The sequence below is a fragment of the Notechis scutatus genome, chromosome 4 (assembly GCF_049901735.1).
Source record: "Notechis scutatus isolate UNSWTSFEM ecotype Mainland chromosome 4, rNotScu1.2, whole genome shotgun sequence".
In the NCBI taxonomy this organism is placed as follows: Eukaryota; Metazoa; Chordata; class Lepidosauria; order Squamata; family Elapidae; genus Notechis; species Notechis scutatus.
The window spans coordinates 2,252,127-2,272,400 of NC_142012.1; the positions used below are offsets into that span (position 1 = coordinate 2,252,127).

The 20,274-nt window shown below is 48.7% G+C and overlaps 1 protein-coding gene across 4 annotated transcripts in view; it reads left to right on the forward strand.

The window, feature by feature from the left end:
- The window catches only part of LZTS3 (leucine zipper tumor suppressor family member 3), a 35,771-nt gene extending 16,084 nt beyond the window's left edge, over positions 1 to 19,687 (forward strand). For 2 of the 4 annotated variants that reach the window (XM_087962669.1, XM_087962666.1), the window contains exons 2-4: positions 13,444 to 13,875; positions 16,337 to 17,173; positions 18,831 to 19,687. In XM_087962669.1, the coding sequence (XP_087818795.1) occupies positions 13,468 to 13,875; positions 16,337 to 17,173; positions 18,831 to 19,547 (1,962 nt within the window). In that variant the 5' untranslated portion in view covers positions 13,444 to 13,467 and the 3' untranslated portion in view covers positions 19,548 to 19,687. Of the gene's footprint in view, positions 1 to 7,406; positions 7,820 to 13,420; positions 13,876 to 16,336; positions 17,174 to 18,830 lie in introns of those variants that run through there. The other 2 variants (XM_087962667.1, XM_087962668.1) reach the window with 2 other exon arrangements.
- Positions 19,688 to 20,274: the final 587 nt, after the last annotated feature.

The window sequence follows — 20,274 nt, forward strand, 5'->3', positions numbered from 1 at the left end:
CACCAGGAGACGGTGAGTTCTAGTTCCGCCTTATGCATGAATGTCAGTTGGATGGCTTTGGGCCAATCACCAGGAGACGGGGAGTTCTAGTTCCGCCTTGCATGAATGTCAGTTGGATGGCTTTGGGCCAATCACCAGGAGACGGTGAGTTCTAGTTCCGCCTTATGCATGAATGTCAGTTGGATGGCTTTGGGCCAATCACCAGGAGACGGGAGTTCTAGTTCCGCCTATGCATGAATGTCAGTTGGATGGCTTTGGGCCAATCGCCAGGAGACGGGAGTTCTAGTTCCGCCTTATGCATGAATGTCGCTGGATGGCTTTGGGCCAATCACCAGGAGACGGGGAGTTCTAGTTCCGCCTTATGCATGAATAGTCAGTTGGATGGCTTTGGGCCAATCACCAGGAGACGGGGAGTTCTAGTTCCGCCTTATGCATGAATGTCAGTTGGATGGCTTTGGGCCAATCACCAGGAGACGGGAGTTCTAGTTCCGCCTTATGCATGAATGTCAGTTGGATGGCTTTGGGCCAATCACCAGGAGACGGTGAGTTTTAGTTCCGCCTTATGCATGAATGTCAGTTGGATGGCTTTGGGCCAATCACCAGGAGACGGGGAGTTCTAGTTCCGCCTTATGCATGAATGTCAGTTGGATGGCTTTGGGCCAATCACCAGGAGACGGGGAGTTCTAGTTCCGCCTTATGCATGAAAGCCCGCTGGATGGCTTTGGGCCAATCACCAGGAGACGGGGAGTTTTAGTTCCGCCTTATGCATGAATGTCAGTTGGATGGCTTTGGGCCAATCACCAGGAGACGGGGAGTTCTAGTTCCGCCTTATGCATGAATGTCAGTTGGATGGCTTTGGGCCAATCACCAGGAGACGGGAGTTTTAGTTCCGCCTTATGCATGAATGTCAGTTGGATGGCTTTGGGCCAATCACCAGGAGACGGTGAGTTCTAGTTCCGCCTTATGCATGAATGTCAGTTGGATGGCTTTGGGCCAATCACCAGGAGACGGTGAGTTTTAGTTCCGCCTTATGCATGAATGTCAGTTGGATGGCTTTGGGCCAATCACCAGGAGACGGTGAGTTCTAGTTCCGCCTATGCATGAATGTCAGTTGGATGGCTTTGGGCCAATCACCAGGAGACGGGATAATTTTAGTTCCCTTTATGCATGAATGTCAGTTGGATGCTTGGGCCAATCACCAGGAGACGGTGAGTTTTAGTTCCGCCTTATGCATGAATGTCAGTTGGATGGCTTTGGGCCAATCACCAGAGACGGTGAGTTCTAGTTCCGCCTTATGCATGAATGTCAGTTGGATGGCTTTGGGCCAATCACCAGGAGACGGTGAGTTTTAGTTCCGCCTTATGCATGAATGTCAGTTGGATGGCTTTGGGCCAATCACCAGGAGACGGGAGTTCTAGTTCCGCCTTATGCATGAATGTCAGTTGGATGGCTTTGGGCCAATCACCAGGAGACGGTGAGTTTTAGTTCCGCCTTATGCATGAATGTCAGTTGGATGGCTTTGGGCCAATCGCCAGGAGACGGTGAGTTTTAGTTCCGCCTTATGCATGAATGTCAGTTGGATGGCTTTGGGCCAATCACCAGGAGACGGTGAGTTCTAGTTCCGCCTTATGCATGAATGTCAGTTGGATGGCTTTGGGCCAATCACCAGGAGACGGGGAGTTCTAGTTCCGCCTTATGCATGAATGTCAGTTGGATGGCTTTGGGCCAATCACCAGGAGACGGTGAGTTTTAGTTCCGCCTTATGCATGAATGTCAGTTGGATGGCTTTGGGCCAATCACCAGGAGACGGTGAGTTCTAGTTCCGCCTTATGCATGAATGTCAGTTGGATGGCTTTGGGCCAATCACCAGGAGACGGTGAGTTCTAGTTCCGCCTTATGCATGAATGTCAGTTGGATGGCTTTGGGCCAATCACCAGGAGACAGGGAGTTCTAGTTCCGCCTTATGCATGAATGTCAGTTGGATGGCTTTGGGCCAATCACCAGGAGACGGTGAGTTTTAGTTCCGCCTTTATGCATGAATGTCAGTTGGATGGCTTTGGGCCAATCGCCAGGAGACGGTGAGTTCTAGTTCCGCCTTATGCATGAATGTCAGTTGGATGGCTTTGGGCCAATCGCCAGGAGACGGGAGTTCTAGTTCCGCCTTATGCATGAATGTCAGTTGGATGGCTTTGGGCCAATCACCAGGAGACGGGGAGTTCTAGTTCCGCCTTATGCATGAATGTCAGTTGGATGGCTTTGGGCCAATCACCAGGAGACGGGGAGTTCTAGTTCATTTTATGCATGAATGTCAGTTGGATGGCTTTGGGCCAATCACCAGGAGACAGGGAGTTCTAGTTCCGCCTTATGCATGAATGTCAGTTGGATGGCTTTGGGCCAATCACCAGGAGACGGGAGTTCTAGTTCCGCCTTATGCATGAATGTCAGTTGGATGGCTTTGGCCAATCACCAGGAGACGGTGAGTTCTAGTTCCGCCTTATGCATGAATGTCAGTTGGATGGCTTTGGGCCAATCGCCAGGAGATAGGAGTTCTAGTTCCGCCTTATGCATGAATGTCAGTTGGATGGCTTTGGGCCAATCACCAGGAGACGGTGAGTTCTAGTTCCGCCTTATGCATGAATGTCAGTTGGATGGCTTTGGGCCAATCACCAGGAGACTCTAGTTCCGCCTTATGCATGAATGTCAGTTGGATGGCTTTGGGCCAATCACCAGGAGACGGGAGTTCTAGTTCCGCCTTAGGCATGAATGTCAGTTGGATGGCTTTGGGCCAATCACCAGGAGACGGGAGTTCTAGTTCCGCCTTATGCATGAATGCCAGTTGGGTGATTTTGGTTCGTCCCTCATCCTCCACCCCACCCACCTCATAGGTGTCAATACAGGGCTTTACAGGGTTATTGTCGCAAGGAAAATAGGAGGAAGAAGGTGGGCTGGATCTGTCAGGTGCCTTGAGTTATTTTGTACAAATAAATAAACAACCAAGACAGTTTATAAATGACAAAAGAAAGGGACTAGGCAGGAACAGAATTCAGCGCTTCAAGTCCCAGGTGCTTAGGAGAAGGAAAAGTACACCGCAGCTGAGGTGCAAGTTACCCTCATGCCTAAGGCAAGCGGAAATGGTTTGAGCTCCCACGCCAGGAACACAAGGCCGATTTGTCATTAACTAGGTATAAAGATTTTCAAGGGCAAGAAGTCCAGTTCCCACCACCCACGCCTCCTGCTCTGGCACCAGCAATTTTTTGGGGGTGGGGGGTGGGGCTGAGCGACATTTAGAAAGGAAGAGAACCTGAAATTACAAACTGTGTACAGCTAGTCCCTGTCTTATGACCACAATTGATCCCAGCATTGATGTTGCTAAGCGAGCAATTGCAGACCAAAGTCACCCAACTGGTTTTCATGCACAAAGCGGGACTAGAACTCCCCGTCTCCTGGTGATTGGCCCAAAGTCACCCAAGCTGGCTTCAAAGCCTAAGGCGGGACTAGAACTCCCCGTCTCCTGGTGATTGGCCCAAAGTCACCCAAGCTGGCTTCAAAGCCTAAGGCGGGACTAGAACTCCCCGTCTCCTGGTGATTGGCCCAAAGTCACCCAAGCTGGCTTCAAAGCCTAAGGCGGGACTAGAACTCCCCGTCTCCTGGTGATTGGCCCAAAGTCACCCAGCCGGCTTTCATGCCTAAGGCGGGACTAGAACTCACCGTCTCCTGGTGATTGTGATCATAAGCTGAGGACCTACTAAATAAAAGAGGTTATTTTCAGGAGAAATAGGTAGACAGGTGAACCTATTTTTTCTTTTTTTAGATTATTACGGTCGTAGGTTGAGGACCACCTGCATAAAAGAGGTTATTTTCAGGAGAATAATGTGGGCAGGTGAACCTATTTTTTTTTATTTTTTAGATTATCGTGGTCGTAAGTTGAGGACCACCTGCATAAAAGGGAGCCTTTTCAAGGAGAAAAAAAAACTAGGCAGGAAAACCTTTTCATTGTTATTTTTTTTTTAAAAAAAGGATTATTCGTTTCTGGGGCCTGACATCAAATACGGGAAAGTCACAATGCTCTTTTTATCTTCCCGTGAGACCCGAAGACTTTGTAAAACCGGCTGGAGCCAAGCCTGATTTTTCTGGCAGGAACCGACGGCTTTTGATGCCGAAAGAATTCTGGCTTTGGCGCAGGGCCCGTCTCGGCTTTCGTTCCTGGTTCGGTTTGAACCAAAAGAGACTCGGGACGTCGTGAAATAGGACAGAGAAGCAAAATAGGAAGGGCTTCCGACCACGACCTGGGCATTCCCCCCCAGTTTGGTACAGGAAGTCCTTGACTTACGACCTCAGTTGAGGTGCCAGGAGAACGGTTGTTCAGCGAGTCACTCTGGAATTTACAAACTTTTTTCCCCTCATGGTTGTTAAGTGAATCACTCTAGTTGTTAAATGAATCCGGATTCCGCCATTGGCTGGGCATTTCCCCCCAATTAGGTACAAGATGTCCTCGAGTTACGATCTCAATGGAGTTGCCGGACGAAGCGGTTGTTCAGCGAGTCACTCTGGAATTTACAACCTTTTTTCCCCCTCATGGTTGTTAAGTGAATCACTCTGGTCGTTAAGTGAATCCAGATACCTCAATAGAGTTGGCTCTGGTCGTTAAGTGAATCCAGATTCCACCAATGGCTTGGCTTTTCAATGATCCCGTGCTCCCGAGATACTGCTGTATGTGCCAGTTGCCAAGTGCCGAGATTCAGATCATGCGACTGTCAGGACGCTGTGATGCTATAAATGTATCAAGTGCTAGTCATAAGTCACTTTATTCGGCGATGTTGCAACTTCGCTAAACGAACGGTCGTAAGTCGAGGACTGCTGGTATTGTGCCTGTCAAATTCAACTACCGGCGGTCCTCGACCCCAATGGAGCCCCAACATTTCCTTATGTTAAGCGAGACATTTGTTAAGCAAGCTTTGCCTCATTTTACCACCTTCCTTGTCACCGTTGTTAAGTGGATCGCCGACGACGACAAGTTAGTAATCCGGTTGTGAAGCAAATCTGGCTTCCCCATTAACTTTGTTTGTCTGGAAGTTGCAAAAGGGGATCACGTAGGTCCAGGACACAGCTGTCAGGATGTTCTAACCCAAACCCTTTTCCAAGAGAACAAACACAAACCAAAGGGAACAGAAATCTTTTAACGATTCGTACAAATCCCCAGTTAAAAGGCTGCTGCAAACTAATTAACTTTGATAAGCATGAGCCTCGCCAAAACTCTGCGAGGCTACCAAGAATCACAGATAAGAAATATTTTACAACACAAGTCTTCAAATACCAACTTAAGATACTGCAATGTCCACGAGGCTGAGTTTCAAAATGTCTTTGCTTCCTGCAAAGAACGTCCGATTCACAGCTGGCTTTTATCTTCTTGAAGGAGGGACCATCACCTTGCAGCTTTATTCCCGAGTCGCCCGTGCTGTTGTAGCTGCTCTTTCCTGTGAGCAGCCCTGCGCGCACGTGCACTTGGCACAGGCTCCTCGGGAACCTCCTCATTGCTGCTGCTGGCCCCCACAATCTCTGAAGGCAGCACTCCACTCCCTGATGGTCCTGGCCCCTGCTGCCGGCTAACCACAATACAGGATTCCAGCAGTGACCCCCAATTTAAATCATGAGTCTTGAGCCAAACTTCCAAAGGATTTACTGGGAGTTGACATGTCCGGCACTGCCTGGGTGTAGCCGACTCTGAGACACATAATTCATTGTCACCCTTAACCCTGGTTTCCCCCCCGCCAACCCCTGGGTGTATCCTAATTCGTATTCTCCAATGGGACACGTCCATAGCCCAGAGTCATCAATCGGGCTCTCCAGTTAGAATTTTGCACGGCAGAAACTTCAGTCACCTAGTCGCTATCTTTGAAAAACTATTTATGGAATGCGCTTTCGGTTTCCAAGCTGCTGCACTGCTCTTTCAAACCCCTTTCCCCCCTCCCTTTCTGTTGGCAACTCTAAAAAGACCATAGAAATATTTGATGAGTTGGCACAATGGTCATAAACGTGAGTCAGTTGTCAAGGGTTGGAATTTTGATCACACATGATCATGCTGCAATGGTCCTTACTGTGAAAAAAAATGGTCACACCTGTATTCCAGGTGAGGCCTTACTAAGGTTTCATCAAGCGGTACTAATCCTTCGCGTGATTTGGATTCCATGCCTCTTGTTTATACAACCAAGGATCGTATTAGCTGTTTCGGCTGCCACCACGTTTAAGGGATCGTCCACTCAGACTCCAAGGTCCCCCTCACAGCGACTGTGTCGCTCCTAATAAATCTTTTGAAGTTTTTTTGAAACTTGGCACGAGGCTTATGATTTAATTAGGGCAATTGCTGGAATCCTGACAGTCTGTTTTTGAGCCAGGTTTCGCCTAATCCATACTTGTGCCCTTGGTTTTTACCTGCCCAGGTGTAAAACCTTGCTTTTCTCCACGTTAACAGATAACAGGTAATCAGAGTTGGAAGGGACCTTGTGGGTCATCTAGTCCAACCCTCCGCCCAAGCAGGAGAGACCCTACATCATTTCTGACAGATGGCAGTCCAATCTCTTCTTGAAAGTCTCAAGTGATGGCGCTCCCACAACTTCCGAGGGCAACTTCTGTTCCATGCGTTGATTGTTCTTACTATCAAAATTTCAATTTCAATTTATTGGATAAGGTCCCTATCAAAATCCTTTGGGATCCTGATCTTGCCTTCTGGGGTGTTTCCAGTTTGGGGATCATCTGCAGATTTGATGAGTTTCACCTTCTATTCATTCCTCCTAAGTCATTTTCTCTCATCTTAGTCAATTCTATTTATTTATATTATTTATAAGGACAGTTTTTCCCCCACACGCCATCACTCTGCTAAACAACTAACTCCCACAATGCTGTCAAATTGCTTAGCAAGACTGCATTACAAATTCTTCTTCTCATCCTTCCTGTTACCTATCTCTTCCCACTTATGACTATAACCGTGTTGCTTTTATCTTTACAATTTATATGGTTTTATTTGTTTTCCTAGTATGCTTTGATTGCGTATTAGTAACCTATGACTATCACTGTTGCATTTTATGATTCTTGATGAGTGTATTTTATTTTTTTCTTACGCACACTGAGAGCTTATGCACCAAAGACAAATTCCTTGTGTGCAGAATAAAAAATAAGTCAGATTGAAAAAATTGTTCTCAGGATAGGGTTATCTTGAGAAGTCAGAACATTGTTTTTTTCAGGACCTACATGGTCAAATTTAACATGGATGTAAGGGAAACTGAGGACACAGAAGAATGTTCTGGTTTTCTGTCATTGTTATCATTGCATAGTTGTTGATTTCAGTCAGTGTCAAGTCTTAATTGTCCTTTGTCTTCCGATGGCTTCCACCCATGGGTGATGCAAGCCAGAAACGCAATATTGTTTTCCAGACAAGAAAACCCTACAATTATCTCATTATTGGCTCACAAAAGACACAAATAAGTCTCTGTGTTTTTCTTTCCTCCCTTTTCTTTCTGTGCAAACGGAGGGTTTTTAGGAGCTCCCAAACTCACTGGGGCGTATAAAAATAAATAAAATTTGCAATTCTGGGGGCTCCTTCAACTTTTCCGAAGTTACTCAAGTCAGGCTTTTGAGTTGGGGGGATAAATAAGGTATAAATAATGAGATAAATAGATAAAAACATAGGAATAACGGTTGCAGGAATTGGGTTTGGCTAGTCTGGAGAAAAGAAGGACCAGGAGGGACATACTAACTTCCAGTATTTGAGGGGCTGCCACAAAGAAGAAGAGGGGGTCAACTGATTTGGCAAAGCCACCAGAAGGTAAGAGAAGAAACAAGGGGTGGAAACTGATCAAGGAGAGAAGCAAGTTGAAATTAAGGTGGAATTTCCTAACAGTGAGGACAATTCCCCAGTGGAACAGCTTGCCACCAGAAGTTGTGGGTGCTTCACCACTGGAGGTTTTTAAAGAAGAGATAGGACAGCCATTTTCTGGAGTGGTATAGGGTCTCCTGCTGTTGTGGTTCGCCAACAGCAGGTACGGATGGCTGAGGTCTCGGAGAGCGAGGACTCGGACGAGGGGCCTGCGTGTGATGCAGGGATGGGGCCAGGACTATCGGAGAGTGGGGTGCTGCCTTCGGAGATGGTGGAGGCTGGCAGCAGTGAGGAAGAGGCCCCCGAGGAGCCTGTGCCCAATGTGCATGCGTGCAGGGCTGCTCGAAGGAAAGAGCTGCTGCAGCAGCACGGGCAACTCAGGAGTAAGGCTGCAAGGTGATCGCCCCTCCCACAAGAGATAAAAGCCAGCTGAGGAACCGGAGTTCTTTGCAGGAAGCAAAGACGTTTTTGCACTCAAGCTTTGTGGACGTTCGGACTCTCTTAGTTTGTGTTTGGAGACTTTTTGTGTTTGGAATATTTCTTGGCAACTTTATCTCGTGTTCTTGGCAGCCTTGCACCACCTTGGCAAGGCTGGTTCTTATCAGAAACAGTTAGTTTGAAACAACCTTTTAACCGGGAAGGAACGGAATTTGTAAAGAATCATTAAAAGGTTTTGCTGTTACCTCTGTTTGGTGTTTGTTTCCTTGGAACAAGGTTTGGGTGAGAACACCTGATTGAGCAGGGGGCTGGACTAGAAGACCTCCAAGGTCCCCTCTAGCTCTACTCTGATTAAGAAAGCAAATACAGGCTAAAAACATCCCTTTTCCCCTTTGAAATCCTGCAGAATTTTCTTGCCAATAACGTTGTGAAATATATATTTTTTCCTGGAAATGTCAAAACCCTGCAGAGAAAAAATCTTTCATGGCACTCTTAGTTGTTGTTTTTTTCCTCCTTCCCTTAAATCCTCTGTGAGTAAAGAAAGTTAGAGATTGGAAGGAAAAAAAGTGACTTATGACCCTTTTTCACACTTACGACCATTGTCGCATCCCCGTGGTCACGTGATTTAATTCGGAAGCTTGGTAACTGACTCATATTTATGACGGTTACGCGATCCCCTTTTGCGACCAGCAAAGTCAACGGGGAAGCCTGGGTTCCCTTAACGACCGGGTTACTAACTGAACAACCGCAGTGACTCGCTTAATAACCATAAGCAAAGAATGGGCGTAGAATTGGGCGAAACCCCCTTAAGAAACGTCTCACTTAACAATAGAAATTTTGGGCTCGTTTGTTGGTCGTAAGCTGAGGGCTACCTATATTATAATCTGGCCAAAAAGAAAAAAGGGGAGGAATTTTGAGTTTGCTTTTGAAGGTTTTTGAAGTGGGGAATCGAACCTAGAATTAGCAAAGCAAATAACTCCCAATTCAGCCACCGCCACTCCTCCCCATGGAGTTGGCCGCTGAGATTGGCCTCAATAAAAGAAAAGCACTTTTTGTCTTTTTTTTTTTAAAAAAATATCTTAATAGAGACTCAGTGCCTTTGGAGTGGGGAGGGGCTGGTTAAATATTGACTCTTGGTTTAGTGGAGTTTTGTGGAGTAAATCCTTCCCAGCTTCAGCCAGAGAAAGAGTTTATTGCTAATTGCATTAGAATTGGGGGGGGAAAAATCAGCCTTCCGAACAAAATTTTAGGGTTCAATTTTTTTTTACTACTGGTTCTGTGGCCGTGGCTTGGTAGGCGTGGCGTGGTGTGGCTTGGTGGGCATGGCAGGGGAAGTTTACTGCAAAATCCCCATTCTATTTATTTATTTATTTATTCTATTTATTTATTTTATTTATTTGGTTTGTCAATTGCTTACAAGATAATAGGTATAAGTAAAAACATAGTTATGAATACATGGATACTTAGAAGAAAAATAAGAGAAATAATAGGACAGGGACGATAGGCACGTTGGTGCGCTTATGCACGCCCCCTACAGGCTCTTAGGAAAGGGGTGAGGTCAATAATAGACAGTCTAAGGTTAAAGTTTTTGGGGTTTGGGGAAGAAACCACATTCTCTCCCTGCTCCTGAGGGGAAGGATATACTGCAAAATCCCCATTTCCTCCGTACTCCACTAACCTGCTTTCCAGCTCCGCTTCCTCTCATGGGGGCAACCCAAGGAGACCCAGCCGATCAGCTGGGACTCAATGGGAGGCAGAGAAGAGATGGGGATGGCGGGCCAGTCAAAGGTGGGATTGGCCGGTTCTCTAGAACTACTCACAATTTCGCTACCGGTTCTGGAGAACCGGTCCGAACCGGTTGAATATCACCTTTGCTTCCGGATAGCTTTGCTAGAACGATCTGGCCGTCCGTCTTGGCCAGGTTGAACAGCGAGGAGGAAATCAGACCTCAGGTTTAGAAGGGGAGGTTGGCCCAGTTGAGTTCGTGAAGACTTTTAATACAGTTCAGCTAATTAAAAAGCAAGAGGCCAGTCCTCTGTGAGTCTAGCAAATCCCCTTCAAGTGCAGTGTTTTCCAAACGTCGAAGGAGGCTTGCTGAGAGTTGTGAGAGTTAAAAAAGGAACCTGTGGCACGCAGAGCCACTTCGGTAGGCATGCAAGCACGCATCTTTCCCTACAGGTTCACCATTGCAGTCCTAGGTGTTTATCTGAGCTAATCTTGTCTTGCCTAATAGTATCGCTTCTCTGGACTTTCCGCCTGACCCAGCCTTTCCGAATGGATTACCAAGTCTGCATTTCTAAAAGGTGGCCTCCTCCGTTTCTGCTTCGGGCAGGGAAGACTGGAGCTGGTTTCTGCCTCCCTGAAGAATTTTTTCCCCCCAATTCTCCTTTAGGGGAAAATATTCTATCCTGCCTTTTTTTTTTTAATATTTCCCAAAATATTTCAGTCTTCTAGGACAGTGGGGGCTAACCTTTTGGGCTCCTGTGCCAAAACTGTGTGCGCGCTTGCACACTTGTGCTCGCGTGCCAGCACCCAGAAGGCAATGCACACCCCTCACCCCCTATGCACGTACGTAATTCCCACCCACCCACCCCCTCCGCTTCCTTGCCTGCACTCAGCGCTCACAGTTGAGGCTTTGGCCGGTTTGAGGCTTTTGGCGCCTCCCAGGGCTTGAGGAGGCTTCTGCAGGCTTTACAGGCCGAACCTAGGCCGCTTCGCACACTTCCGGTATTTCCAGAAAAACAGGAAGTGACGAAACGGGCCTAGTTTTCGGCCTGCAAAGCCTGCAGAAGCCTTCCTCAAGCCTCTGGGAGGCCGAAAAAGGCCTCAAACCAGCCGAAAATCAGCTGTGAGGTGCATGCATGCACAGTGAGGTAAGTTTGGCTGCAGCTCAAATGGCTCTGCGTGTCACCTGTGGCACACATGCCATAGGTTCGCCATCATGGCTATATACCGAAAAGCATTTACCCTTTCCTGCCCTCTTGTGGCTGGCTGGATATTTGCCACCCGGATTTAGTTTTTTTGTTTTTTTTTTTAAATAAAATGAGCTTGAAGGAAAGGATTATTTTATTTTTGCTGTGACCCAATTCCTGGGCTTTTCACAGCTTAAACGAGAGGCAGCACACAGAATGGTTTTTTTCTTTTTCTTTTCCTGATCTCTGCATCTCGAAATGTCTCCCTTCCAGGCAGTTCTCTCACTGTTTAGAAAGTGGGAAAAGTAACACCTCTCCCAATCGCCAGGTGTTACCACGGTCAGTTTTTAAAAGCACCTGTAAAGTTTGTTGAAGGGCTCTCTCGCTTGCAGTGGATGGTTGGTGGGTGCCTGTACGTTAGAAGCCAGAATCCAAGCAAGTTTCTGCAACGCTCATTAACTTTTTCTCCTTGTTTTGGAACAAGGCTGGCTCTTCTTTCTTCTGTTTTGCACCTGATGATGTTACCTACTTTTATTAAATGAACAATAAATTCTGCCAGAGAGCAACAAGGACCTCTCTCCTCCTCCTCTTCCTCCCTGCAAGCCCCATTCCCTTCTAGCACTGATGATGTTACCCAGCTGGGTCATGAAACATCTGCAAAAAAACCATCAAGCGCAGAGAACACAAAGAAGCTCATAGTCCTCTCTTCTTTTCCTCCTCCTCCTCCTCCTCCTCCTCCTCCTCCTCCTCCTCCTCCTCCTCCTCCTCCTCCTCCTCCTCCTCCTCCTCCTCCTCCTTCTAATACTGATAACATTACCTAATTGGATCATGAAATGTCTGCCAAAAGAACACCAAGCTCAGAGAACAAGGACCCCACAGTCTCCTTCCTCCTCCTCCTCTTATCTGCAAACCCCTTCCCTTCTAGCACTGGTAATGTCATCTAGTAGGATAATGAAACGTCTGCAAGAAAACAAGCACGCTCAGAGAGCACCAAGGACCCCACAATCATCTCCATCATCATCTCCTCCTCCCCCTCCTTCTCCTCCTCCTCTCCACAAACCCCGCTTCTCCTCCTCCTCTCCACAAACCCCGCCCCCTTTTTTTTTTTTTTTTTTTTTTTTTTTTTGTAGCACTGAGGATGTTACCTAGTTGGGTAATGAAACATCTGCGTAGAAAACAAACAAGGCCAAGAGATAACCAATGACAGTCCTCCATCCTCCTCCTCCCCTCCTCCTCCTCCTCCTCCCTCCTCCTCCCCTCCTCCTCCTCCTCTCCACAAACCCCGCTCCCTTGTAGCACTGAGGATGTTACCTAGTTGGGCCCAAATGAAACATCTGCAAGAAAACAAACAAGGCCAGAGATAACCAATGACAGTCCTCGTCCCCCCCTCCTCCTCCCCCTCCTCCTCCTCCTCCTCCTCCTCCTCCTCCTCGGCGGGGGGGGGGGCGCGGGGGGGGGGGGGGGCGGGGGGGGCGGGGGGGGGGCCCCCGGGGGGCCCCTCCTCCTCCCGCCCCCCCCCCCCCCCCCCCCCCCCCCCCCCCCCCCCCCCCCCCCCCCCCCCCCCCCCCCCCCCCGGGCCCCCCGCGGCGGGGGGGGGGGGGGGGGGGGGGGGGGGGGGGGGGGGGGGGGGGGGGGGGGGGGGGGGGGGGGGGGGGGCGCCCCCCCGCCCCCCCCCCCCCCCCCCCCCCCCCCCCCCCCCCCCCCCCCCCCCCCCCCCCCCCCCCCCCCCCCCTCTCCACAAACCCCACTCCCTTGTAGCACTGAGGATGTTACCTAGTTGGGTAATGAAACGTCTGCAAGAAAACAAACAAGGCCAGAGATAACCAATGACAGTCCTCCTCCTCCTCCTCCTCCTCCTCCTCCTCCTCCTCCTCCTCCTCCTCCTCCTCCTCCTCCTCCTCTCCACAAACCCCACTCCCTTGTGGCACTGAGGATGTTACCTAGTTGGGTAATGAAACGTCTGCAAGAAAACAAGCAAGCCCAGAAGAGCAATGATCCCCCCCCTCCCCACACATGCAATTCAACCCCGAGCTCCAAATATTCATCCTTACTCCTGGTCCAGCTTTGAGAGCCCCCGTCTCCTCACCCAGGCGGTTGTGCTATGCAGTCTCCGTGTTTCTGTAATGTTCACTCCCGCCTAGAAAGAAAGAAACAAATAGCATTTTTGTCGTCTTCTCAATGCTCTTTTCTCTCTTTTGAGGGGGCTGTTTTCTTCTCTTCCAGAGCCACCGACGCCCACCTTTTGCCATGGCCAAGTTAGAGACCCTCTCGGTCCTGAGTGACGCCAGCTACCACAGCCAGGAGACCTTCCATGCCTTCCACCCGAGGACCTCCGAGTGCTCCTCGCAGAGCAGCCTGGGCAGCGGCCTCGCTCACGAAAAGGACTTTGCCGGGAAGAGCCTGGTGGTCGCCAGGCCTCAGAACCCCAGCCAGCAGCTGGACGGGACGCGGAGTAGCTACTCCCTCGCCCCGCGCCACGCCGGGGAGGAGAAGGTGGCCTCCAGTTCCGTCTACATCAATGGGGACGTGCGCAAGAGCGAGGTTGGTGGGAGCGTGGCAGCCAACAACGAGAAGAACATGCCTCCACCGCTACCCCAGTACAGAGAAGCCAATAAGCCACCAAAGATATTGCCAGTCTCTGGGAAACTGGACCAGGTGGGTGTCCCGTCTTCAGATGAGAAGCAGAAGAGTTGGAAGGGGCCTTAGAGGTCTTCTAGTCCAACCCCCAAGGTGGGGGTGGGTTCTTTGCCAGTCAACAGAGAACCTAATGGGTGGGGAACTGTTTCCCCTTTAGGCTTGTGGACTTCAAATCCCAGAATTCTGGGAGTCATAAAAGGGCCATCGTTCCCCATGCTGGCTCAGGAATTCTGGGTGTTGAAGTCCCCAAGTCATAAAAGGGCCATAGTTCCTGAGGAATTCTGGATGTTGAAGTCCACAGGTCATAAAAGGGCCATAGTTCCCCATGCTGGCTGAGGAATTCTGGGTGTTGAAGTCCACAAGTCATAAAGGGGCTATAATTCCCCATGCTGGCTCAGGAATTCTGGGTGTTGAAGTCCCCAAATCATAAAGGGGCCATAGTTCCTGAGGAATTCTGGGAGTTGAAGTCCACAGGTCATAAAATGGCCATCGTTCCCCATGCTGGCTGAGGAATTCTGGGTGTTGAAGTCCACAAATCATAAAGGGGCTATAATTCCCCATGCTGGCTCAGGAATTCTGGGTGTTGAAGTCCACAAGTCATAAAAGGGCCATCATTCCCCATGCTAGCTGAGGAATTCTGGGAGTCCACAAGTCATAAAATGGCCATAGTTCCTGAGGAATTCTGGGTGTTGAAGTCCACAAATCATAAAGGGGCTATAATTCCCCATGCTGGCTCAGGAATTCTGGGTGTTGAAGTCCACAAGTCATAAAAGGGCCATAGTTCCTGAGGAATTCTGGGAGTTGAAGTCCACAGGTCATAAAAGGCCCATCATTCCCCATGCTGGCTGAGGAATTCTGGGTATTGAAGTCCACAAGTCATAAAATGGCCATCGTTCCCCATGCTGGCTCAGGAATTCTGGGTATTGAAGTCCACAAGTCATAAAAGGGCCATCATTCCCCATGCTAGCTGAGGAATTCTGGGAGTCCACAAGTCATAAAATGGCCATCGTTCCCCATGCTGGCTGAGGAATTCTGGGTGTTAAAGTCCACAAGTCATAAAGGGCCCATAGTTCCTGAGGAATTCTGGGAGTTGAAGTCCACAGGTCCTAAAAGATCCACAATTCCCCATCCTTGACCTAAAATGTTGCTTTATTTATTTATTAAATGTATTTCAATTTACGACCACAATTGAGCCTCACATTTCCGTTGCTCAGCGAGACACCTGTTAAGTGAATTTTGCCCTGTTTTACAACCTTTCTTGCCACAGTTGTAAAATGAACCATTGTTAAGCGAGGAACACATTTGTTAAGTGAATCTGGCTTCCCCATTGACTTTGCTTGTCAGAAGGTTGCAAAAAGATATCACGTGACCCCAGGACACTGCGACTGTCATAAATATGAGTCAGTTGCCAAGCGCCTGGATTTTGATCACGTGACCACGGGGAGGCTGCAACGGTCGTAAGTGTGAAAAACATTTATACGTCACTTTTTTTCAGTGCCGTTGTAACTCTGAACGGTCTCTAAATGAACTGTTTTAAGTCAAGGTCTTCCTGGGAATGTAATAAATAAATAAGTCCAATTTAATAAATGTGATGGATGAAGAGAGAGAGAGAGAGAGAGAGAGAGAGAGAGAGATGGATACCGTAGAGAGATAAATTAGAGAAATAGATACAGATAGATAGAGATAGATAGATAGATAGATAGATAGATAGATAGATAGATAGATAGATAGATAGATAGATAGATAGATAGATAGATAGATAGATAGAGATAGATAGATGGATAGATAGATACAGACAGACAGAAAGTGAGAGTGGTAGATAGATAGACACACAGGTACGATAGATAGATAGATAGATAGATAGATAGATAGATAGATAGATAGATAGATAGAAATAGATACACACAGATGGATACGATAGGTGGGTAGGTAGGTAGATACAGATAGAGATAGGTAGGTAGATAGTGATAGATGGATAGAAAAAGAGATGAATGGATAGATAGATAGATAGATGATAGATAGATAGATAGATAGATAGATAGATAGATAGATAGATAGATAGAGATAGATACAGATAGATACAGATAGATGGATAGATAGATACAGACAGACAAATAGAAAGTGAGAGTGGTAGATAGATAGACACACACACAGGTACGATGATAGATAGATAGATAGATAGATAGATGATAGATAGATAGATAGATAGATAGATGATAGATAGATAGAAATAGATACAGATGGATACGATAGGTGGGTACGTAGGTAGGTAGGTAGATACAGATAGAGATAGGTAGGTAGATAGTGATGGATGGAAAAAGAGATGGATAGATGATAGATAGATAGATAGATAGATAGGTAGATAGATAGATAGATAGATAGATAGATAGATAGATATGGTAGATAGATAGATATGGTAGATAAATGGATAGATAATAGATAAATAGATAAATTGTTTTATTTGGTGTCTTCTTCTCAGTTTCAGAATACTGAGCCCTTAGTTAGACCTTCAGCCTTTAAGCCAGTTGTTCCTAAAAACTTCCATTCCATGCAAAACCTGTGTCCACCGCAGAACAACGGCGTCACCGAGAACCGGAAGACTTTAAATCACACGCACAGCAATAGTCCTGCCCCGGTCAAAAGCAGCCTGGAGAAGGCCAGCCTTAACAGGACTACCAACCCAGGAGTCGGCCTCTCCGATTCTGGCCGCAACTCTTTAACCAGCTTGCCCACCTACGGCACGGGCTACAGCCAGCACGTGGGCCCCATGAGCGCCTCCACCAGTCACATCAACCGTATCGGGACCACCTACGGCGAGAAGAACGTTGTGGGATACAACGGGATATCTACCTCAGACAGCGGCCGATCTTCCACCAAGAGCACCTCTTCCTTCAGCCGACTCAACCATCTCAACGAAACGATGCCTTTCCACTCGCCTTCCACGGACGACGTCATCCAAGACTTGGAAAACCGGCTGTGGGAGAAGGAACAGGAGGTCCTCCAGATGAGGAGGAACCTGGACAAGAGCGAGGCGGCCATCTACCAAGTCTTCGAGGAGAAGCAAAAGATTTGGGAACGGGAGATGGACGAGCTGAGGCAGAACTATGCCAACAAGCTCCAGCAAGTCTCCAAGAAAACCCAGAGAGCTCAACAAGCGCTCCAGTTCCAGATCTTCAAGCTCCAGCAGGAGAAGAAGAAGCTCCAAGACGACGTGGCTCAACTTCTTCAACAACGAGAAGAGCTGGAGAAGAAATTTGTGGCTTTCAAAAAGGAACAGGCGGAGTTTCTTCCCAAGATTGAAGAGACCAAATGGGAGGTGAGAGTCAGATTTACTTGTATATGGAGAAAATTCACATACACTTGTCACTTGAGAGCGCTATGCATGTATTGTCTCTACAGCAGGGTATTCTGACCTCGGCTTCCCCCAAAAACACTAGGCCAATTCTTTGTCTCGGCAAAACCCCTTTTATTAAACAAAGGTGAATTTCTTGCATTCACATTCAGTCAAAGGCCTGGCCAACTGTCTTTCAGGGGTGTAATTAGGAGCACAGACCTTATCTAGCTTGGAGAGCTGCCAAGTAACTATTTCCAAACGCAGTGCTGACAAGGAAGGGCTCGGCAAAGAGTCTGTGAGATGCACAGGCAGATCTTCACACTGTTGCAACGAACGAATTGTTTCCCCTCCTCTTTTGCTCCTCTTTTCGATGTCCATCTGTGGCCTTACTGCCACGTTGACCCTTAGTTCGTAATTGTTCTTTTCTTTTGGCAGCTCTGCGCATGCGCAGGCTGGGAACCGGTTCCAGAAGCTTCCTCACCTCACTGCTGTCCGAGCCCGAATGCAGCTGACGATTGCCAGCCTCATCTCTGGCACAGAGCCCACGTCCGAGCCTTCCTCAGCCTCCAGGACTGGCCCGGATTCCTCCCCAACCTCCTCACTGTCCGACTCTGCTGCCAGCTCTGCTAGCCGCCAGCAGGCCACAACACAGGGGTGCTTAGATCTGACCCGCGGGGCCACTTTGGAAACAGCAAAGGATTGTCCCGCGGTGCCTCTGTCAGTGAAAACAGAACTTGGGAGGGCCACATATGGCCTCCTCAGGCCCCGTTTTCAGCCGCGACAGCTGTTCTGACCAAGGCTTCCTAGACTGTAATTACGCATACGTTTATTTTAAAAACAAGACTTATTTTATTGCAACGCTGGGAATTGTTTTTATTCCCAGCCGGTAATGAATCTCAAAACAGTCCCTCGAGATAAGCACCCACCTTTCTTCCCTGTGAAGTGCTGCCAATAACAGAAGTGTCCAATGAACTAGGGAAAAAAACCAACCGAAATACAAAGAGCTTCAAGAATGAGTCTGAACCGAATGAACAACTTTGCTTCCTGCAAAGGTTTCGTCACCTTTGCCTGTCCTTTATCCCTTATGGGAGGGGCCCCTTTAGTTTCAGTTGCTCTCGCCTTCTAGCAGCTCTGCGCATACGCGCACTGGGAACAGGCTCCCCTGGGTCCTCTGCCTCGTTGCTGCCAGGCTCCGAAGGCAGCACCCCACTCCCAGATGGTCCTGGCCCCATCCCTGCCTTGAATGCAGGACCCTCATCCGAGTCCTCTCCAGACTCCCAGACTGGTCCCCGTTCTTCCCCACTGTCCGATTCCGCTGTCGTCTGCACCGGCTGCCGGAGAACCACAACAACACTTTCCTGCCGGTGAAAATGGAGAAAATGCTGCAGAAGGCTATCTCTCCTCATCCAAGAAGCTGAAGAAGCTTCTTGGACGAGAAGCAAAATGTCTTCAAAGAAAAAACCAGAAAGTGCCTCTTGGGGGGGGAAAAAAACACCTTTGGGACGGCCTACCAGGCGATTGTAGGACTCCACAAGGGCTCAGTTTGTTTTCTGTGAAGCTCTGGGACTTCATTTGGTCATGCGCAGTAACCGGCTTTGTTGAAGAGGTTACCTGATGTGAATCTCTCTCTCTCTTCTAGGTGTGCCAAAAGGCAGGTGAGATCTCCCTGCTGAAGCAACAGCTGAAGGATTCCCAGGCTGACGTTTCCCAAAAGCTGAACGAGATTGTTGGGCTGCGTACCCAACTCAAGGAAGGCAAGAGCTTCCTCCGAGAGAAGGAAGAGCAGATCTTGACGCTGAAAGACTCCTACGGCACCAAAAGCGTCAGCCTGGACTTCTGCGAGAACGAGCTGCAGCTCAAGATGGCGGAGGTCCAGATGCTGAGGGAGAAGCTCAGCCAGTGCGAGCTGGAAGTCTCCAACTTGAAGCAGACCTTGGCTCACCTGGGGGGACACCCGAACCACGTCCCGTCGGAGCTCCCCGAGAGGCTGGCGCGGGACCCCTTGGCCTGCGAGAGCGACGAGGCCAAGATGAAACGGCAGAGTGAGGAGAGCCTTCATGCCCTGAAGAGGGAGGTGGAGAGGCTCCAGGCGGAGCTGAACGCCGAGCGCCAGTCACGGCAGCAGCAGGTGCTGGACTTCGAGGAGGAACGTTGCACGTGGCAGGAGGAGAAGGAGAAAGTCATCAAGTACCAGAAGCAACTGCAGTTGAACTATGTGGAGATGTATCAGAAGAACCAACTCCTGGAGCACAAAGTGAACGACATGGCCAACAAGGCCACCAGCCTCTCCCACGCCGAGGAGAAAAAAACGTGGACTCCATCCAGACTGGAAAGGATAGAGTCCACAGAAATCTAAGGGAAAGAACCAGAAGGCATTTTTGAGTACAATTTTTTTTTTCTTTCTAATTACGGTGCCTGTAATTCAGCTGGAGATCTTCCCAAGTAGAATATGTGACGTAACCAGCAGCATAAATCTTTGCACTTGGCCCCTCAAAATATACTTTGGTGCTCTACAAATTACCGTATTTATCGGCGTATAACACGCACTTTTTCCCCCTGAAAATAGGGGCAAATGATGTATGCGTGTTATACGCCGATATAATGTTAAGAAGCCTTCGTGAATGCTGCTGGATCGGGATCAAGGACACAAATGAAAGAAGGGGAGGGAGGAAGCAACCGAAGCCTGTCCTTCTCTTTGGGTCAGCTCTCTCAGTCGCTCTCTCGCTCCTCCACCAGCACAGGAAGAAACTGCTTCAAAGAAGCGGGGGCTTTTCCTGTCGCCGCAGCTTCCTGAAGCGCCCGTTTCTCCCCCACCCCATCCCGCCCGCCCGCCCGCCCGCCCGCAGTGCTCCGTTCTGCCTGCCTGCCTGCCTTCGTTAATGGTTGAATCGGAACAGCTTCGGCTGAGTAAAAGAGGCGAATAGTTATTATTCTCAGCCGAAGCTGCTCCCAAACAACCAGAAACTAAGGCAGGCAGGCAGGCAGGCAGAATGGGACACTGTGGATTGAAGCGCGCGTGGGTGGGAGTGGGGTGAAATTTCCCTCTTAAAATGAAGATGCGTGTTATACGCCTGTGCGTGTTA